The sequence below is a fragment of the Molothrus ater genome, chromosome 11, assembly GCF_012460135.2.
Source record: "Molothrus ater isolate BHLD 08-10-18 breed brown headed cowbird chromosome 11, BPBGC_Mater_1.1, whole genome shotgun sequence".
NCBI classification, from domain to species: Eukaryota; Metazoa; Chordata; class Aves; order Passeriformes; family Icteridae; genus Molothrus; species Molothrus ater.
This window is the reverse complement of record NC_050488.2, coordinates 15,974,831-15,996,765: the sequence shown is the minus strand read 5'-3', so window position 1 is coordinate 15,996,765 and position 21,935 is coordinate 15,974,831. Positions and strand designations below refer to the sequence as shown.

The 21,935-nt window shown below is 42.4% G+C and overlaps 1 protein-coding gene across 2 annotated transcripts in view; it reads right to left on the bottom strand.

The window, feature by feature from the left end:
* TAFA1 (TAFA chemokine like family member 1) overlaps positions 1–21,719 on the bottom strand; it is a 213,179-nt gene extending 191,460 nt beyond the window's left edge. Inside the window, exons 1-2 of one of the 2 annotated variants that reach the window (XM_054515994.1) lie at positions 21,014–21,719; positions 18,812–18,932 (exon numbers count right to left, since the gene is read on the bottom strand). In XM_054515994.1, the coding sequence (XP_054371969.1) occupies positions 18,812–18,929 (118 nt within the window). In that variant the 5' untranslated portion in view covers positions 18,930–18,932; positions 21,014–21,719. The remainder of the gene's footprint in view (positions 1–18,811; positions 18,933–21,013) is intronic. The other variant, XM_036390884.2, reaches the window with a different exon arrangement.
* Positions 21,720–21,935: the final 216 nt, after the last annotated feature.

The following is a 21,935-nucleotide window of genomic DNA, read 5'->3' as shown; positions in this document are numbered from 1 at the left end:
TTTAAAAAAGGCTCCTGATGTCAGCGAATCTGTCATTCCTCCTAACTTTACAAAGTGTATCTTTGTTCATGATGAAATCTCTTTGCATTTACCAGCCCAAAACAGCTTTGCTTTCTATTCCAACAGCCAAAGACCTGTCTGGGCTGCAGCTACCAACGGGTGTCATAATGACACAAAAATGTAATGTAACAGTTGTAACAAAACCAAATCTAAGGAATGGCAGGGTTTTAACACTTCAATAAGGTTAAAGCACGAGTGTTAAATTATTTAGGTTCAGGAATAAGATATAAACACTAGAGCAATATCACATCCATACTCATATATCTTTACACATGTAGAGGTGATATCTATGTGATAAATTGCTGGAGTGTGAGGTAAATTAATTTACTATGCACTTTGATCACAATACCCTCTCCTGGCCTACTAATCCATTTCCCAGCAGACTTGCTTTTACATCCCAAATCACAGAACACTTTCACTGCTGCCATTAAGAACAATGCTTCATAGTCTACCTCTCTTTTTCTCCTCACAGGTGGGGAAGTTTCCCTCCTTGAAAAAAATAGGAAATATAAATTAAGTTATGGGAAAGCATACAGATGAAATATTTGTATCCTCCACTCTTTTATACTGTGTACCTATATAAGAGACTTATAAAGAGAAAACATCTTCATATGCTGGCAGCTGGGCAGGATGCTGTGATGTTGGCATGATTCTGGTGGAAGGGGAAAAATTAATAAAATCCAGATATTTAACTCTTCAACTGGAATGATTTAATATTGCCAATAAAGAAATAATGGATATCTATATGCAGAAAAGCACTAAAAGTTAAAACTGATCTACAGATGTGCTCGTAATTTGATATTTTAGGGCTATAGACTATTACATGATAAAAATGATAATTAATATACCTATCACTGCCAGAAGTGTGATGGAAGCAAAATGAAAAAGAAAAGTAAAGAACGCCTGGCACTTCCTTAAATCCCCAGTCACAGCTAGCAGGAGCAAGGAATCCCTGGAGCACCCTCTCCCTGCCAGGCTCTGAGCATCCCACACAGGTGAGCTGCTGCCAGACTGGAGGCTCCCAACGGGAGCAGATTTACCCCTCTGCCCACCAGGCTGGCAAACAGCTCTAAATCCAAATTATGATCTATCACAAAGCTGAACAAACCATAAACTCAGGTGTTATTTACTGGAAAATCACCAAGTAGATTGATTTAATGGATTTGCAGCTTTTGAATCTTGCCACACCTACAGAAGGGCACAGTGCCTGAAACCTCCATGGAAGAAATCCACGTGGATATGGGGAATGCAAAGCAAGAATTGAGCTGGATTGCAGTAAAGCTGTGGATGCAAAGCTGGGGTATGGACATCCAAGCACCACCTTCCCCCAGTTTGCCATGGCTTTGTTTACAGCATGAGCTGCACTTAGCCAAATATGAAATATGACAGAAAGAGTCATGGCAGATTTAAAAGACACTCTGAGCATTCTCTGCACTTGAGTTGATGGATATGCTTTAGAATTTGTTACAGGAATCCTAATTCAAAATGTAATAAGAAAAATATTTCTAGAGAAGAACAAAGGCAGGGTAATTGATACTGGTTTCAGGGTTTTTCATACACTTATCCTTTATGATTTTAAGTACTTCATTTAGAAAACCTATCCTTGTGAGCACTGAGGTCTGCCCAGCTGTGAACCAGAACCAGAATGTAAAACAAAAATATTAGAAGTATATCTTCTTTATTGGGGTGGGGATAGACAGATAACAAAAAAAAAAAAAAAACAACAAAAAAATCAGGGAATTTGAGTGAGTGATTTTGCCTAAGAATGGCAGAAGCCCTGTGCCTGCAATGGCACCTTTTCAACAGCAGCTTTGCCCTGTGGAGGCAGAGACCTGGACAGTGCCTGTCCCACGGGGGCCACAGCCCAGCAGCAGCGCTGGCAGCTGTCAGAGCTGTGCCCCAGGACAGACAAAGCCACACTGCCCTGGGGGCACAGGGAGGAGGAACACGGAAAACCAGCTGAGCTGAGCTCCTGCAGTGCTGGGGCAGCTCTGACACGCCTTGCCCCTGCAGCTGCAGAGAGAAACCATCAGGAATTATCTCAGGGATTAGGAAGAAATCTGAAGAAGGCAGCAGCATCCATTTCCTGTGGCCAGTGCAGCACAGGGATTTTCTGCTGTCCCTCACAGTGCTGTTCTCACTGCTTTAGTCCATGACAAGCTGTGGTCCCAGGGGAAACATCTTGTTCCAGACTGGCACTTGGACAATGAGGAAAGATGCTCTCAGCAACAGCAGGACTGAAAACATTTCAGTCTTCATCAAAACCAGCAGGAATGCAGCCAGACCCCAAACCCTTGTGAGTGTTTGAATAACAGAGGGCAAGACCTGGTCAGCCAAAGGGAAACTTTCAGCACTGAGTTCCCCATGAGGGGGCCCTGGCTGCTCTGAACATCCCACTATGGGCTGTACAGAGAAGACAAGAAATTAGGGAAGAGCAAAGGACAATTATGTGAAGATTCCAGCCCTGCACACTAAAAATGGGTCTCTGCACAAGATGAGGCAATGTACAGGAGCTAACAGTGAATATTTCTGTGCCACAGAGAAAGAAAGGTTAGGCAAGCCTGGCCATGTGCATATCCACACTCTCTCACTTTGGGAGATGATACTTTGCCCCCTTCCTCAATCAGTAATGAAGGGAATACAGAAGATAAAATCAGCCATAATAAGGAGTCTTTGCAGCAGAACAGAATTAAGCCTCCTTTTCTCAGAGCATCTTTCCCAAGCTTTCCATTTACAGAAGGAGGATTCACAGACAAAGGAGGGTGTCTAAAACACTGAGGGTTTTTGTAATTATAATGTTTAAATAAATAAGAAGAGAGGTAGGCAAAGTGTTATGTAATCCAACATAAAATTCCCCAATTTTATGTTAAAAAAAAGAAATAAATTAACACCCTTGCCTCAAGGTTTACTGTCCTAAAAATGTTTAGCAGGTTTTTTTTATAGAATAGCATCATTATCTTGTGCAAATATAATACACAGGATGCTTCTCAAAATTATATCAAAAAGTATTTGTGAATTCACAGTATCCAGTAACTGCCTCCATAATTTATGGGCACCATCCTATGCAAATCATTGGAAAGAAAATGACAGATCTCAGGGGCTGTTTGTTGTTTAATCTCACTTTGTCATGATTCAAAAAAGAACGATGTGAAAATACAAGGAAAGTCATCCATAATGGCAAAAAAAGATTCTTGGACGTTCTTCGTTGTTTTCTAAGAAACATAAATAATCAGCTCTTTGTCAGCTATGAAATGAACCTACATTTTCTATTCCACATGAAGGGCCATCAAAATCAAAATGTTTCACACCCTGTTCTATTTCTGCTGGCAGAAAGTTGGGGCTTTAAGATTTGACAGCAAGAGATCATCCAATGAGATGGAAAACAGCATGAAAAGGTATCACAAAACTGGGCTGGGACTTCAACAGGCATCACAAGGCTTTGGAAAGAGGTAAAAAATTTAAAAAAACCCCTAATTTAAAAAAACAACCCAAACCTTTGGTGTGGTGGGGTGACCCTGGCTGGATGCCAGGTGCCCACCAAAGCTCCTCCATCCCTGCTCTTCTCAGCTGGACAGGGGAGACAAAATAAAAGGCAGGGCAGGGAGAGGCTACTCCCCAGTTACTGTCAGAGGCAAAAGAGACTTCCCTTGGGGAAATCACTTTAATCTATTACCAAACCAGAGCAGAATGGTGAGAAGCAAATCTCAAAAACACCTTCCTTCCCATGCCTCCCCTCTTCCCAGTCCAAATTCCCTCCCTCCTTCCCAAATCCCCATATTATTGCTGATGCCTCCTTCTCTGACGGGCTTGACCGTGGCCAGCAGAGCCATCCTGGAGCCTCTGGCATTGGCTCTGTCAGACAAGGGGAAGCTTCTGGCAGCTTCTCACTGCTCCACTCCTGGAGTCTCCCTCCTGCCACCAGACCTGGCCAAACCCAATACATCACATCTCAACCTCTCTCTCAAATTTACTCAAATTTGGAACCTGCTGAAAGTGGCATGTTCCTACCAGAAATGTGTGAGGTTTTGGTTTTTTTCCACAAGTCTACATTTCACTAAACATCTCCTGGCACATAACTCATTTACTGCCAGTCTATTTTAAAACAAATATGTCCACATAGGAATACCACCACAATCCCCTGCACCCTCCCTGCAATGAAAAAGGCACAATTAGGGAGAGTTTTCACAACTGCTGGATTCAGTGACTGCTATTAGATCACACAGAGCTCCACTGCTGAGAGACAATGCTGCTTTCCCCAGAAGAGAACAGTGCTGCTGTGCAAGGCAGAGCTGAGTTTACATAAAAATGGCAAAAGCAGATAATATTACTGAGATAAACAAACATATTTTTAATACTAAAACTTTGTTTAAAAAAAACCCCAAAAGCTAAAACCCTAGAAGCATCTCTCAAAGTACTATTTCAGCCCGAGTTTCTTCAAGGACAGCAGAATAACTGCTACAGATGTGTGCTAAAGGAGGAGCCCTGGTGTCTGACATGGATAACTGTCACACTGACAAGTGAAATGTGCTCATTAAATTAGCAGAGGTCTTCAGATGACTGAAGTCAGCAAAACAGAACAGCACTGCAGACTAACAGGGGTTTGTCAAAGCTTTGCCTTCCTTCCCTCTAGGCTCCTGCTTCCTCCTGAATGGATCAGCAGAGGCCACGGGCAGGGCTGGGGCAGCCTTGGCCTCCTCCAAAACTCAGAGAGAAGCCACAGGTCAAGCCTTGAGCTCAATCCCAGCAGAACAGCAGAAAGTCTTCGTCTTTCACACTGCTCTGAGAGTTGAGGGGCAGGGATTCAACGTTTTCCCAAAAGAAAGAAAAATCTGCCAAAGTGTTCCCTTTCCAGAGAATAAACTTTGGAACAATCTGCTCTTGTGATATGCACCCATTTTTAGGTAAAATCTCCTTTTCACATAAATATTAAGTTCTGAATGACCAGCAACTGCCCCCAGCAGCTCAGAGCAGAGCCACACACTCAGCTTCAGTGGCAGAAATTTCAGGTGTGTCTTGTCCATCTCCTCCCTTTCTGGCAGGGTCAGGGGCTGTCTCAAAGGCCACTCAAACCTCCACAGAGCACTGCCTTACCATGGAGACTGACAGCAATGCAAGGGGGCTTTTTGCTGTCTCATAAAAAGTGAGACAGGAAAATCCTGATATCTCATCTCTGCTCTCTTATTTATTTATTCAAGATGTAAAATTGAAGAGCTATTGGAAGGCACTCTCCCTCCCAGCCATATCTTAACACCACAGATCTACTTTAGGGAGAAAGATGAAGAGTCAGCCCCTAGAGCAGAACACAACTTCTGATTAGAGATACTCTGAATTGAATCTATTAGAGGAAAGAAGCAGTACCATCCCTAGTGGTTTTTATTCATCTGGCCATTTCCTCACTCTTCTTTCGGTGTCTAGAAATTTGTCAAATTGTTTCAGGTTTTGTTTTCTTTTTCTGCTTTTCCGCTTAGTCAGAAAAACAATCGAGTGGTTCTAAACTAATTGCAAAATGTAAACACTGCACCAAAACAACACTTGATATCTTGCTTTGGCTGTCATATAAAAAATTCAATTATTTACACTGCTTTAGTCACACAACAAAAGCAACGCTGCTTTTCGAAATGTAGACTGTTACCCTGTATTCCCTCAAACTAAAAAAATCAACAATTGTCACAACAAAAAATCTACTACAATTACTCAAGCACGTGAAAGCTTATCACCACAAGAGATTCAATGAGCAATTTTTACATTAATTTTCAGTAGAGAAGGAATCAAGTCTTAGTTTGATATTCAAGGCCTAATGAGAGCCTCCAGACACTTTCTGCAAGCCAGGCTGAGGGCAGCAGCTGATGCTCAGTCACCTTCTCATTGTGTGAGGGGAGAAGGATCCTCTGGAAAAGGATCTCTGGCCAGGACTCCCCAGCCCAAAAAGGTGACTCCAGTCTGAAGTGGGACCCACGATTCATTCTATGACAGCAAAAAGAGCAAAAAGTCCTGACATGAAACAAAACCACTGATAAATATCTACAGAACCTCGGAGCTTCTGTGCTGCCAAAACAGAGATAAATCGTGGAGAGACCTTCCTCCAGCTTGGAGGTTTTCTAGGTTCCAACAAATGAGAAGCAGAACTTCTGCAGTCAACCTGAACAGGCAGAGCCCAGAACTGGCCATCAGTGGGGAAGGACATGCAGGACCTGAAGAGCATCCTGCCCCTGCCAAGTGTGTGTGCACACTCCTTTGGCTGGGCCAAACTAGACAACATTCACAGGTGATTTTCCACCCAGGATTGCCAGAGCACAATCCTCTTTTGGGACAGATATTCTGGAGCTTTCCCCAGATTAATCTGTGGTTTTAGAATCAAACAAGAGATTAAGGTTTTGGGGGCTTTTTCCAATTATAGCAAAAGAAATAAACTGATTTTTTTTTTCCTTTATAAGATGACATTTATCTTGACACAAGTTTCCACACTGCTGTAGCTGGCCTGCAAGAATTGACTATTGAGTAACAGTGGGCAGGTAATATTTGCAAGTCAGACACATTTCAAAAAATACCCTGAGTTATACAGAATCCATTTAAGACTGCCCGGGAAAGGCTGGAAGCACAGCACTAAACTGAGGTGGGAAGTGTAGGTTTTGAGTGAGAAACACGGCTAACGAGGAAGCCTTTCTATCCTAAGACAAGCCCAATCTTCTCCCCTTTTTATGAAAGCAGTTAAGTAGAAAGTGGGAAGCTCCATCCACACTTGAAGCAAAGCTGGCACTGCCCCTCTGCAGCTCAGCTGAGAGCCTGGACATTCCCTAGGCAGGGAAACATTCCATGACATGGCACAACTTGTCTGTCAGCTGAGCTCCAACAACACAAGGGCTCTTTACACCTCTCAGCTGGGGCACTCTGAGCCATTACAGCTTAGCCACCATGGAAGTTTAAGCCAGCGTGAAGTTGGCTTAAGGCAAAGCTCTTGATTCCATGAAAAGAGGGAGCTGAGAGGCTCCTGATCCATCACCCAGCCCAGAGCAGCCATGCCAAGGACACAGCATGAGGGAGGGGATTCCTGCTCTGGGTACTGTGAGAAATGATACTCACTTCCAAAATTTTAAAAGGTTTATTAAGACCTTATCAAAAATACAACAGAAGACTGGATAGAGAAAATATTACAGCACTGGGAGCAGAGAATTTTTTTCCTCACCATGTGCTCGCCCACACAATGGAGGTTTTGCCTCTTAACCCTTTAGCCCCTCCTAGAGTTGTGTCCATTGACTCCTTCTTTACCATCCAGTGGTGGAGATCACTTCCTTAAATCTTGACTGAAGGTCAGCTGTGCCACAGTCACAAGCCAACGCTCCCAGATGTCCCAAACCCAGGCCACCCCCTGATAACAACACCAGGGGGGTAAAACATAAGTCTATAAAACTTCTCTTGACATATATACACAATATTTGCCTTTGAATTGTGAGAGTCAGCCATGGCATTACTCATCACAGTACCAGCTGCAGGACAGGAGGCTGTGAGGAGCAGGGTAACAAAATCTCACTTGTTTCCATGCCAGCTCCCAGAAATGTGCTCCTGGGGGAGAGCTGGTTCCTCTGATGGCCTGTTCCACTGCTGCATGCTGCACAGGCTGCCCTGGGCTGGCCAGAAAGAGAAAGAACCAAACAGGCAGTGCTAGAGTCCCTGTAAAACTAGGCTGCCTTTTTTCTGTACCAAATGAGGTTCTGAGACCCATATGTGCTATCAAAATATAGAATAATGGAACAATCCCTCCTGACAAAGGCGTATTTCAGTTTTGTTCATGTCTTTGCCTCTTATGTGAAATCTGGACATTAAAGCACTTGGAAAGCAGACAGGACACAGCTTAGAGGAAGATATCTCAAACTTAAGATACTAATTTACATCATGCATTATACAGAGAAAATTATTTTACCATAGTAACATTTAAAAGCAGGTTTGCATTCTAAACTCTGCATGAATTTCTCCTCCAGATTTTGATTCATAGATTCTGTCAGGACTAAGGGATAATCTCTTCTCAGCTGTTAAAGAGCACAGCCCCTCAGATCTGGGGAGCAGCATACTAAAGACACACAGTCCTCATCAGAAGGACTTCAGTATAAATCTGATACTTCTTTGTACCTTGTTTCCATCTCTAGACACTACAGATTACACCTCTTCCTTTGATAGGCTAAAAAAAAAGAAAGGAATGTAAGAAATAATTCATTTCACCTAAGAACAGGGTTCAGGGGGGACTTGCATAGCCTGAACCTCAGAGGATTGACTGCTACAAAGGACTGCTCGATGCCACACTGCTGTAAAAGGTACCAATCAAAACATGTGCAGGGTGTGTAGACACCAGAAACCACTACAAAATCTTCCCCACTGGAAGATTCTGATCAGCAGAAATCGTTTTTCCTATGGGTAGAAGATGATTTTATATATATATAATTTTATATAGATATATTTTATATTATGATTTCTACTTTTCCCTGTTTTTCTTAGAAAACAATCTATCCTACCAATATCAGGAAGTAGGAAATTCTTTTTAACATTTCAAGGTTTTTTTTTTATCAAATAGCTCCATTTTGATACTTTTTAAAATAAAACTGTTTAAAACTATTTAGTTTATTAAGATATTGCTGGTGTTCGAATTGGGATGAAATCAAATGGCATTCTGTTGCTCAAACACCACATCAAGGTGCATTATCTAAGAGGAGGAAGTTCAGAAAGCTTTTTCCAAAAGTGAGAGCCTTAGGAGCTTACATAAAGGAAGATTAAGAGAAAACAAAGGAAATTGGTTTAGAGGAAGTGAGAGGGGAAAATAAAGACTGAAACAGGATAAAAACCAACAGAAAACAGCTGGTAATCTGCCTACATTGTGGAGCTTGCACTAAATGACAGCCTCTGTGTCTGGTGATCTGCCAGGGGTGGTTTTGGAGGGTTAGAAATACAATGGCCCTGGATGCTCACTGCCCACAGCCTTGCTCACCTCAAGTCAGGGCACCTCAAAATTCCCCTTCCTCCAACTGTGCTTCAGCTCCTCCTCCCTCCATCCTTTGAGCAGGGAACTCCAGAGCTTACATTTACCTCTTGGGACCAACCAGGCTCATAATGGAGCTGGAGTAACCACGACAAGCATGAGATAAATATCTAATAACCACTCAACTCCTTCAATTCAGTGTGCTATCAACAGCAGGAATCAGCATTAAACAATTACCCAATTCTGCCCTCAGGGAAAGAAGGAAATGCAAAACTTCCAGAGAAGTCATTGAGGAGGATACATTCCACCTCGACAGAATTCACTGTGTCCTGCCTGGCAGCTCTCCTGACTCCCAGTGTGCTATGGCAAATTGGGATACACAAGCTGGAGGATCATTAATGGTTTTTCTCTACTTTTGCCCACCTGTGAGCCCCATCCTCCACCTCTGCTGGCTTTTAATGGACAGAGGGAAGATCCTGATGTGTCCATATTCCTGGGAAAGCCAGGAGCTGCCACAGACACTTCCCCACTTCACAGGCTTCACTGTGAATTTCCCTCATGTATTAAGATTTCAGTAGAGGACAAATGTCAAGGGAGGGAGCAGAAGAGTTGTCCTGCTCTGAGGCATTGAATAATCTCATTTAGGGACAGCTATCAGTGCTGCTTTGGCCTTGTTAATTTTCTCTTCCCAGACACTCACAGCTTTTGTCTACTACTGTTATCAAGGCATTTGCATGCACTAATCCATGACAAATGGCTTCATTTGATGCACATCTGATTTCCTTGCCTGCCAACTAGAAAGAGATAATAGAAATACCGAGAGAAACTAAATTAGAACTAAAGGAGTCATCTATTTGTTGGAGAAACTCAAAACAAGGTTAGGATAAACACCACCCAGGCAGCTGAATTAATGGAGAAAGCACTCAGATGTCAGCTGAGGAAACAGTTTCTAATTACCTGGAGGGAAAAAAAAATGCTGCATTTTAAAGCTTCACAAAAAGCTACTGCTAAAGAAATAATGATACTGCAGATGTAGGAGCTGGCTTAGACACAGTCATTCTCTGTCTGATCCTGCCCCAGCACACTGAAAACAATCAGGAACTCAAAAACCTTTGTGAGCTCAACTCATCCCCTGGGTTCCCCTCTGTTTCACACAGCAATGACTTCTGGCTGGCTGACCACACAAATCTGAAAGCACTCCATGGAAGTAACCAAAAAAAGGAATTTAATGTGCTAATGAAAGTCACAGTAAATTGTGTTAGCTTAGCCATGAGAGCTTATGACTAAAGCAAGGTTTTCCCCCAGATACCTGTTTAATGAAAAGGGTATCCTTGTGTAAAAAGGGGCAACTTCTGAAAACACCAGACCTACTTTAATTTCAGTGCTGCTCTAAACCAAAACAAGAGCTGGAACCAGCCAGAAGGACACACAAGATCCTCCTCATGTTCACCCTGGTACTGAATTTGAGCTCTCTCTGGTCTTGATTCTTCTTGGGAAAGAGGAAGCCACTGGCAGATCTCAATTTCTGCTTCCAGACAGATTTATGCCTTTATCAGCATGATGGCTTGTTTTGGGTAGCTGCTGATACCTACACAGATAATTTTTTTTCCCTCAAAGAGGAATATCAAGGCAGAAATAAAGAAGGCAGAAAGACATAGAATCACTTCTTAAAGTTTCAACGTAGGAAACTGTCTCTTAAAAAACAAATAAAACCCCCAAATATTACGTCCTCAGAATTTCCCACTCAGTTCCAGTTTTGGCTATAAAAACTTGACATAGGCTGGTGTTCAAAAGTTTCTGAACTGTAAAATCAGCCAATTTTTAAAGACATGATAGAAAGCATAGGAATTACTATATCATAGAAATAAAATAATGGAGTTTTTTATTAATATAATTACAGGAGGTACCTATATTTAGTCATATTTCAGTGTATTTTTCCATACCATCCTTATCCTCAGCAACTTCAGCCAGTCCAGAAATTAAGCTAATGTCTTCTCTAAAATGGGTTTTTTTCAAAATGCAGTGTTCTGAACATGACCTTAATGATATTTCAGTGTTATTTGATCTCCTTTCTGTCGGGATTTTTGTTTTAAATTCAGAATGATTCAGAATGTGAACACTTACTTTTTAATGTGTTTATACAGGCAAATACATGAGCTACAGATACTTGTCAACTCTTGATCATGTTCAGTTCACCACTGTGTTATTGGGATTCCTGGGCAGCATGTAGGAAAGAGGTGCTAACCAATAGGTTCCCTTCATTTCTGCATGTTCTTGTAAGAAACAAACATATAAATCAATGAAACCAATTTTCCAAATGAAATGTCCTTGCTTGCTCTCAAGCACTTAATTAAACACCATTAACTCTAGTTTGTTTTGGCAACCAATTAATGTCACGATCAAATATAAATAGACTCTGCAAGAAAAGATTATAATTAATAAATCCTGAACAACACAGTACAATTGTACTGAAGCCTTGCTTGCCAGCAATATGTAGCAGCAGTTTTGGAGAGCATTAATGAGGACAGTAAAAATAAAGTTTTAACAGGGGGTGCAGTTCAGATCCTGAGGCTTTTGCCTGCACCCAGGCTGATCTGTAGAGTCTTTGGTTGCTGACATTATTTACACAGAAAAAAAATCACAGTCCCAGTTTCCCCACTTTCCAACAAGCTGATATGTACATGCATGGGAGTCTTTAATCAAGTTCTCCACAGATATAACTCTCACTTGTACACAGTTTAATTGACAGTGTATTTTATTTTGCTCCCTGTTTTTTGGTAGGTTCAAAATGAGGGTTCTTGATTCAGATTTGTCAACTACAGAAAGCTAAATTAATCCAGCAGATCTTTGGATCGTGCACGAGGATGGATTAAAAATATTTTTTAATCTGAACCAACAGCTCTCCTGATAATCAAGGGACAAAGATCACTATTAAAGCTGGTTTTTAGTTGCCTATTCATTTAGTAAGAGTTAAGGTACATGGTATACAAATAAAACTTAACTGTTCATGGTAGAAATATTTGTGCCCAACTCCAGAAATCTCCCAGCAGGTGTGGCTGGGTGGGAGCTGCTCATGGAGGGCAGGTTATTCCCTGGGTTACCTGGCACTCAGAGACACTGCACCTCAACAAGGGTACTCATCCCAACAGATTGTTTATGTACTGTACTTCACCCGCTGATTCTCAAGGAATCCCTTTCACATCATCCAAAAACGAGTAAAATTTTATATTCCTGCCATCATTTCAGTTCCCAAGCCAAGCTGTTTTCTCAAAATAAGGATTACAGTGGAACAGTAGGACAGAGATATTGATTATCATGATAGCAACAGTGATCCTGCACGCTGCTGTCACTGAAGTGACCTTTCAAGAAGGGCAGGAGTTTTTTCTTTACCCACTATGAAGGGGCAAACTGGTATTCCAGAAGAAATACAGAAGGCGAGAGAGAGATGTCAAAAAACAATCTAAACAGAGCGTAGAAATACGAGTCACAGAAACATTGGGCTGTGTAACTTCATTCAGCTTAATTTACACCCCCGATTCCCCATTGTGCATCACTGCCTGACTCTCATAAATTTAGACTCCAACTGTGCTGCAGTCCTCGTGGTCCCTTCCCAGGCACAATGAACAGAAAGCTCCAGCATCACTCCCATGCAAAGGAGTAAGATCAGCTGGAGAAAACTACTCTGTATAGGGCATCTGAAAACAGCAAAAAATGCTGAGTTCCACCAGGAAAAAAAAACAAAACAAAAATCTTGCTCACAGCACAGGTTGGTTTCACAGAGTGGGAAGAAAAACATTCAGAAGGAAACACAAATATTATAGACAGTACAGGATAAAATAATATCAAACTTAAAGGGGAAAACACATCAATCTTATGAAGCAATTCACTTGAATATTACTTTTTAAAATATAAATGAGCCTTGGACTAAAGCAGGCTAATCATTAAAGGCATGTTTCTGATATTATCAGCAGAAACACTTCAGTGCAGAGCAATGTACTCTGCCTCTGGGGTTTATGTTTGTAGGTGCCAAATTTTCCTTGGTATTTTACCACCCCAGAATGAATTCCCACAGTCTTTAAGGCCATGCCAGTGAGCTACAAATAGTGGTGTGCACTGAAAGGTCCCTGCATGACTCACAGGGCTCTGAGGCTGCACTTGGAGAGGGAGGCTCAGCGCAGGGCTGGGAGCAGGAGATGCTGCCAGGGCCAGCACAGCAAGAGGAGCCTTCTGGTCCCTGCCTCCCCAGGGCAGCTCTGCCCAAGTGTCTGCCTGCAGAGAGGCCTGAGGGAGAGCTGAAGTGGCTGAAATGGCGTGGGATGGGGACAGGAGCATGGCCAGGAGGAAGGGGGACTAAACCAGAGCACAGAGCCCAGAGAGTGTCAGTGCAAAGCACCAGCACAGGAGGCACCATCCCATTGTCCCTCTGGGAGCACTTTGCCATTGCTGGCTTGTACAAGGTGTGCAGAGGGTGACCCCAGGAGTGCACCCACAGGAAAGGTGGCACCCAACAGGGATGCAGCCATGCTTCCAGCAGCTCCTGGGAGCCCTCCTGTGCTGCCCAGGCCCCAGTGCACACCCTGGCCATGCTGCTCTTCCCAACCCATGGAGCTGACACTCCTGCTCCCCCCAGGCTGCTCCATCTCCTTGGATGAGCAGTAACCAGGCAGCACATTCAGCAGTCACTGGTGACAGCTCTCCTCCACCAAGCTGTGAGGATCCCAGCTGCTCTTCTGCTCCTGCCACTGACCAGCCAGGGAGGACAGCCTGACCCCTGGTAATGCCAACCTATCTCTTCCACTTTACTTCCCCTGTGTCCCAGGCAACAGACCCCAAAAACTCCCATGGCTAACCCTATCTCCAAGCACACCCTGGAGCCATGATAGCTTTGTTTCAGAGGTTTGATGTTTCAGGAAAAAAAAAAAAAAAAAATCAAAAAACTCAAAATCACAGGGTTCAATACTTCTGATCAAGTGTGCTGCTGTAAACAAGCCCATCACACAAGCACAGCAGGCAGTTCATTGCCATCATGCTGCTAGAAACCCTACCTCATGCTTAAGTGTTGGTTTTGTCACATCAGTTCTCTTCCTAAACTAAGTACGTGTCCACATACATCCAAATGTATTTTGTGTGTGACCAGGAACACAGTAGGTACTTATAACCTGGATTTCTTCACTTTGCAGTTGGTAATTTCACATTTTCAAGAGCAGCCTGTCAAGGCCAGGTGTGTATAACAATGGTATCACAAGGGAGATCTTTACAGTGAGTGACTGGAACAGCTCCTTGAGAGGAGGATTTTCTGACTGTGAACAAACCAGGGCACTGTGCTGCTTTCTGTGCATTTGCTGGAGTAAATGAAAACAGAGTCAGACCTTAGAACTTAAAAACGTGCTGATTTTAATTAACACAGCAAGAAACAATAGCTGTCACCTTTCATGGCCACGGCTGGCTGTGTTCCTGCCTGGCTATTTGAACATTGTATACTGAAGGCAACAGTTTGCATTCACACCATGTGATTAATGCAACACAATTCTTGCTAATCACAGAAACTTTTATATATTAACTGCCTAGTGCCACACTTGCTTCTGTCCACAGCAAGAGCAAAAATCTTGCTGAACTCGCCTTCCAAATGAGAGATTTTATTTATACTTTCCTGAGGAATTAGATTCAAAACCCTGCCTGTTTTGAACTGAATAGCCACATATATGGGGCATATGAAAATAGCAGACCTTTTGAAATGTGAAAATACGCAGTTTACCCCAGGGCTATAAAAAAAAAAATCAGTGGGAAGGCCAAGATCAGAACTAAGACATTTTTTGCTCACAGCCACAGACTCCAGTTTCTGCAAAATGCTGTCTACTGAGAAACATGCTCACAGCATCCTTAGGTTGATGTTCCTGGTTAGCTGGTGCAGAATTGCTTTGAGACTGATTTTTTGTCTAGTATTATGTAGTCCAGAGAATCACTTCTTGAGAAGATTTTTAATAGGCACATCATTAACTACTGTCACAATAAAAGGTACTTCATGTTTAGCATCATAAAACTCCAGCCTTGATTCAGTCCATGATTTCTTCCTCTGAACAGGCCTGTTTTTAATTAGCATATTTGCAAATGTCAGCAGTGCTACAGTGGATACTTTTTTCTGCTTGTGTCTGCCTTCCACCTTTACACTGCACACAAGACTAACTTGATGTGTACATAATTCATTTGCACAAACTCACAGGTGAATCCTATGTCCTTCCAAGTAACACATGGCCAGTGTTGTCATCTATTAGCTGAAAGATCCTATACCTTGTTATGGAACAATGTCAAAATTTTGCAAAGAATTGCATAATTGAAAGGGTGATGTCTGCTTTTTTTTTTTTAACTTGAATCCTGTACTTTGCTAATATCTTATGTCACCAAATCCCAGCACCTAATTCCTGCTGCTGGGAGGATCAATCCTGTCAATCAGATGATCAATGAACTATCACAGGCACTCAGATAACTCTGCAAATCAACCTGGCCACTCTAACCCCTCAGGCCAATTCCACAGCCCTACAACTGTGTGTATCTTAGAGACCAAAACAACCAGCATGGAATTCTTTTCATTACCACTATTTCTTCTTAAATCACACAGAAGTGACAAGCTTGCAAAGAAGATGGAGATTTGTTTCCACATAAAGTTATTTCCTGTGAATGCTTTCACACATCCTTTGCCTAACATGATATTCATGAAAATGAAATATAGTCATGAAAAACCCTGCAGAAAGCCATAAGTATTGCCCAAGGGGAATTAGACTGCAGTGGGGTTCTGCAGGTTTACTCCCAGGTCTCCTCTTCCTCACCTATCAAAGTCAAAAGGAACAGGCATCAATATTTAAGGGCACTAAAGAGCAGCACTCAAACTTCTCACTGTGTTAATGAGACAAGAAAGAATTAATGAACAGGCACAAATAATACAGCATCATTCATCTTATAAGCAAGCAGTATGTACTATGGCCTCACTACCTTGGCCCACCTGCCAACATTTCACAGAAAATAAAGTCACAAATACTGTCATGTAGAGCAGTTGATCACATTTGTTTCCAGGTTCATACCCTCTGCTAAGTCATCTAACTGAATAAAGAAGTACTGAATTATAAAAATGAAAAATTATACTGCACTGGAAAGAGGCTTTAAGCTTCTGTGATTGCACAGTGTGTTAAAATCTATTTCAGCCCATTCAGATACTTGCTTAAGAAAGTTTCTGGGAGAAACAAAAATACATCAAGCTCAGAAATCTCTGATGATAAACTAACCTTTTAATATATTGCCCTTGATTTCCAGGGTTTCCAAACTGGATTAACTGCTGTGGTCCAGATGGATATATTCACTGTGCTAATCCACTGTGCTCAGTTCAAGTTTATTATGCTAAATACACTCCAAGAGGATTTTATCTTTTACCTGCACCTTCCTGTGCTCAGTGAGACTCTTCTATTCATCAAGAGCAAGAAGCACAAGATGGGGTGGAACCTGCCTTTTTAATTATCTTGTACCAAAGTGGCCCCATGATGGAGATGAACTGCTGAAACTCCCTTATTTTAGGGCAGCTCCTTATCTATGCATGATCACAAAGTGAAAGAAAAGGTATGCTGAGCATGCTATTGATTACAGCTCTATCTGCCATGATTCAATAAGTTGAAATTTCTTACACCAAGTATTAAATTACTGAAATTATGCTTTGGCTTATCTGCAGCCATTTTTTATTCACTTTTATTTGGCTGAACATTTTAATCTTCTTACACAGTTTCTAACTAAAAGTAAACTACGCATTCCTAATAATATAAATATGAAAAATAGGGTGTGCTCAGGGACTGCAGTTGAATACATTAAAATCACTCAGTTTGCTAGTTAACATATTTCCATCCCTTTTATGTACAACCTTTCACATTCAGTTGGCAGACTGCAAATTCATGGCCTTATAAAAAAAACAGTGTCTTGATTTTCTGTTGTGACAGCAGAAATCGTCCACAATATCTGAGAGTTTCCCTAAAGGACACTCACTGGCTGGTACTTCCCAGGTGCAGCACAATCTGAATTTGAGGTGAACATCATGTCAAATTCCACTCATCTGTCAATGTAGTGGATTATTTCTTGAGAGACCGAAATTGGCTGCCTGGGATCAGAACACCATCAATCTTATTCATGTAGGGTGCAGAGAAGCTGCCTGAGCCAGGCTCGCAGGAGGGAAAGCTTGGCTGCTTCTAAGTAGGTGATGAGGCAGCTGTAAAACCTTCACTCTATCTGTAGCACATCCCTGAGTGAAAGATTTTGTCATTTTTCACATTTCCCCAACATTTGGTATGCATTCAGTGTCTTGCTGTTCTTGCTTCATAAAAAAGGTGATTTTTCAAGCTTAGGCAAATGTTGCAGAGCTCAGGATCTGCCCAGCTCCCATTTTTTCTCATAATGTCACTTGTTTCAACTGATTCCATAAAATGATACTACGTTTTCCCTTTACATACCTCTGCAGCTGGGCTCTTTTTTCCTCCCTTTCCTTCACTAGGGACACACTCAAAAAACCAGCAGCATCTCTGATAATTGCACTGTAATAAATCTCTGCAAGTCCCAGATAAGTCCCTCACCCCTCAAACTTCAAGAACTCCCAGATTCCCAGTGCCAGGGGGTAAAGGTGACACCCTTGGTTAATCTGATGCTCTAACATGGGCACTGAGACCTGGCCTAGCAAGGATTTTGGTCTATTCCTCTATAACGTTTATGTTTTATTAGAACAAACCAAGACAATGCCAATACCTGTGATTTCTGGGCTAGAAACAAACCTGGGAAAACTCTGAGTTTTAAAGTTGCCAAAGACCTGTGTTAAAGACCATCTGTCTTTGAATGGATGTCATTCAATCAAAAACATTCAAATATTAATTGCCACATCATAAAATGACTCATCACTGGGAGTTAACACTTTCCATCTTTCATTTCTACAACTCTTAGAGCCCCTCCCACCTTTTCTTTGGATTCAGAATTGGTTAAGTGACATTCTTGGCCCATCTAATTTTAACCAGATGAAAACACTGTGCTAGAAAATGCCACCACCTCAATTTTTAGCATAGCACATTCTTCAAAGTGCAATTAGCAGTTGAAGGAGTTATGTGATCCATTTCTATTAATAAAAAACACAATAAAACCACTGCTGTGCTGTCCCTGCAGACCCAGCAGTCCAAGTGAGCTGTGTTCTCCACTGCTAACCTGTGGGATTGATTTTGCCTTTACAGGCACTGCACTCTATTCAGTCCCAAATTCTCCTCCAGGACACACTTTTGCAGCCCCATCAATTTCAGAGGTAAACTTGAGAACCTCAGAATGAGTGTGCCTCCTTTAACCCAAGGCAAACATCCAACCTCCAGATTCGGTGCCCATGGTTTGAAGAACAAACTTGAACCCAGTTTGGGTCAGATAAGTGCAAAGTTCCCCAAACCTGAGCTCTCACAGTGTCCAAGTTCTACAAAAATTCCAGAACTTCACCAAATGGGAAGAAGGGGAGAGAGAAACAAGGACACAGAAACTGAACTGTTACCCACAATGGGATTTTTCTGTTGGGCAATTGTTAGAAAATGACATTAAACATGACTATTCCCACATTAGATTGGCAAAGCACACCACTAAACTCACCAGAGAACAGATGCTGTGCAATACAAAGGCAAACAACTCATAAAACTTAAATGATAAAGAGAATTTTGATTAGTCAATATTTTATCAAGACAGACAGGAGCACGGGCAGAGACCCTGCAAGCCCAGAGCTGAGCTCAGTCCTACCTGGTCTGTGCAGGTGATGCTGCTGGAAAGTGTGATGGAGGGACCCCTGACAGAGCAGCATTGCACAGGCACTTATCCACAAATACAGGACCCAGGACATTGCAGAGACCACTGCCATTCTCTAAACAAAATATTAGACACACATTATTATCCAATGCCTTCCAGCACACACAATAGTCAGCTTCCATTACAACAGTGGTTTTAATATTTTTCTTTTTCACTCCTTTTGCTAAATGTCTTTTGATTATAATTCTCCCCCTGCAGGATACAATTGTTGTACAACAAAGGTCACGCCCAAAAAGGACAGCAGAGGTAGAGAGACATCAACACAGGAGCCTGGGTAACTTTAATAATTCAGTGGTAAAAATCAAACTGTAATAATCTGAGGACTAAAAAAACCACAATATAAATAGAAGCTGGGAAATATTCTCACACTGATCCATAGCTCAATTTACAAGGGAGTTAAAAATATAAACCAAATTGTAAAAAGTCACAACACCAGCTGGAAAAAACCAACATGATGTCCAGACAGTATCAAAGCTGCTTTAAATACATTGCAGAAAGACATAACACATCCTCAGCTATCCAAGACATATTGCCAAAATACTCCATCCCCAAGACTAAAAAGGCTATTACTGACCCAGAAGGTAACAGTACATTGTTTGGTTTTTTGCTTTTGCAAGCATTAATTATTAATTATGCTTTTGTCTACCAAACAAAGTAATTGTTTCTGAGAATTATGTTCTAATCCCCAGATGAAATCAGCTTCCTTTTGTTCGACCTGTGCATGCACAAGGACTGGAGTATGGCCAGACTGAATTTCAGATGTGGTCTATAGAAGATTTGATGCTTCCACAAAGCAGACTGTGTCAAAATTTTAAAAATATTCCCTTTGCAAAGGGAAAAGGCAATTGCTTTGTCTGCTGGTGGTGGTGCACTTGGCCATCCAGGGCAGACAACTCTTTTTCCATACTTGCGCTCATGGCTGTACTAAGTGGCTGAATTTCCCTCTGACTTGGTAACTTCAGCAGCTCTTTCTCAGTGCCTGCAAGGATCAGGAGGTTTGCAAGGCTCAGCTACGCTACACATCGTCCAGTTCCCCTAACAGCACCTTCTGCTGCATTTCAGATGGGCAAATTAATCAAACTTCAGGCACTCTCCTCACTCAGCCAATGATAGGATGCTGCTCTCTATCTAATAATCCAATCAGCTGAACATCATTTCCACAGAGCAAGAAAGACTTTGAAAGATTCAATCTCTCACTTGGAAAAAAAAAATCATGTCTTTACAAAAAAAAAAATCTGCATGCAGTATCAGGGGATTTCTACAGTGGGAAGATGAACATTATTAAAATAGTGAAATGCTGTGGTAATAAAATATATGCATATAAATCCTTTTTTTTTTTGCCCTGATTTTAAAGCAGTAGAGTCTTTGGGAAGCTTTTTAAGTCTAATTAGTTGAAATGAACCACATAAACTGACAAGTATAATTAATAGAGAATACCAAAACATTATTTTGATCAGCATGAGGCTCTTCCTTTCTCTGTACTGAGTGCTTGATGCACTGCTTGGTGTATAATTAATTTCATTTCCAACTGTTTGCTTTGCAGTATACAATGCACTTTTTCTCCTCTCTTTTTAGACCCATTTATCTTGCAAAATAGATTCAATCTCCTCAGATCAGGGAGCTCCCGGGAGGCTTCCTCGTGTCTTCAGGAATTAACACCTTCTTGTCATAATTGGTGCTCCCGTGATTTTTATACCACAAGGCAAAGGGAAAGGTGAGCCTCATGCAGGGGAATTTCAGGTTATTTAAACGGAACTTTAAAAATCCCAGTCAAAGAGCGAAACTTCCACAACCTGCTAAATGCTCCTGTATCTTTCCTCCAGCATCACGTTCTTCACACATGGACAGCAGACTTTACCCACTCAGCCGTTCTTATTAGTTGGTTTTGGTTTTTTAAAATATAAAGAACCTGTCTCAAAGATTTGCTATTTCAAACTACCTTTGCTCAAACCCAGCGTTTCTTACAAATATTTCTTCATGCACTCGTTCATCAGCAAACTGTCACACACACACACAGTTTCACCCAGAGATCATCTTATCATTAATATAGAAACACAGCAGTGAATATTTTCTACTTATTATCTGAGGAGTTCCAGATCTGCTTTCTGAATCTTAAATCCTGAGGAAGCTCCTTACCTGAGTAATCCAACCAAGAGCAGAGCACTCTAGTAGTGTTCATCGGAAAGATCTAATACTTTTTTAAATCCATCTGTACCACAATAAGGGATTTCTTTTATAGCTTCCCAATAATCTTCTTTATCAGGATTAAAAGTAGAAAAAAAAAAGAAGCAAAAAAAATCTCTTTTTCGTTACAAATCCTGTTTCCAGAGTAAAGAAGACATCTGAGCTCTCAGACTGCCGTCAGAAAAGTGGCCAAGGTTTGAGGGGTGGAAACCTTCTCATTTTCACCTTTAGATCATTTCCGAGCATCCCCTTGTGCTGGAGGAGCCCTTTGGAGGGGTCTGGCGGCGAGGAGCGGCTCGCAGGACACGCGAGGCCGAGCAGCAGCCGGCGGGTGAGGGCAGCGCGGCCGCGGCTCCGCACGGGCGGCACAAGGCGGCGGCTCCCGGACCTGCCCGAGCCTATTTCAACACATCCCCGCTCGGGAGAGTATCACATGTGCCTTAAAGCGACACAGCCCTCGCTCAGCCAGCGACTGGAGCTGCATTTAAATAGCGGCAGCAGAGCCCGCACGGCGCAGGGGAGCGGCCGCTCCGGCGGCGGGAGGCGGGCGGGGAGGGGAGCGGGGAGCGCCGGGGGCTGCGCGGCCTCCGAGGCGCCTGGGACGGGCTGGTTCCGGCAGCGCAGCCTTTATCCGCCAGCCTTCATCCCCAGCCCTCTCCTGGCACCTGTTCACCAGAGGAGAGCGAGACTTAAGGGAGTCTCTTCCCCTGCACATGCCTGGGAAGGGGAAGGGAGGTGCAGGGAAAGGGGAGCGAGGCACGCGTCGTAGCCGGAGACTCCCTCACGCTCCCAGGGGCTGTCCAGCACCTCGCCTCAACTCTCAGGGGAATCTTTCCTTCCAACTCCATTTCCGAGGCTTCTCTGCCGACAATGG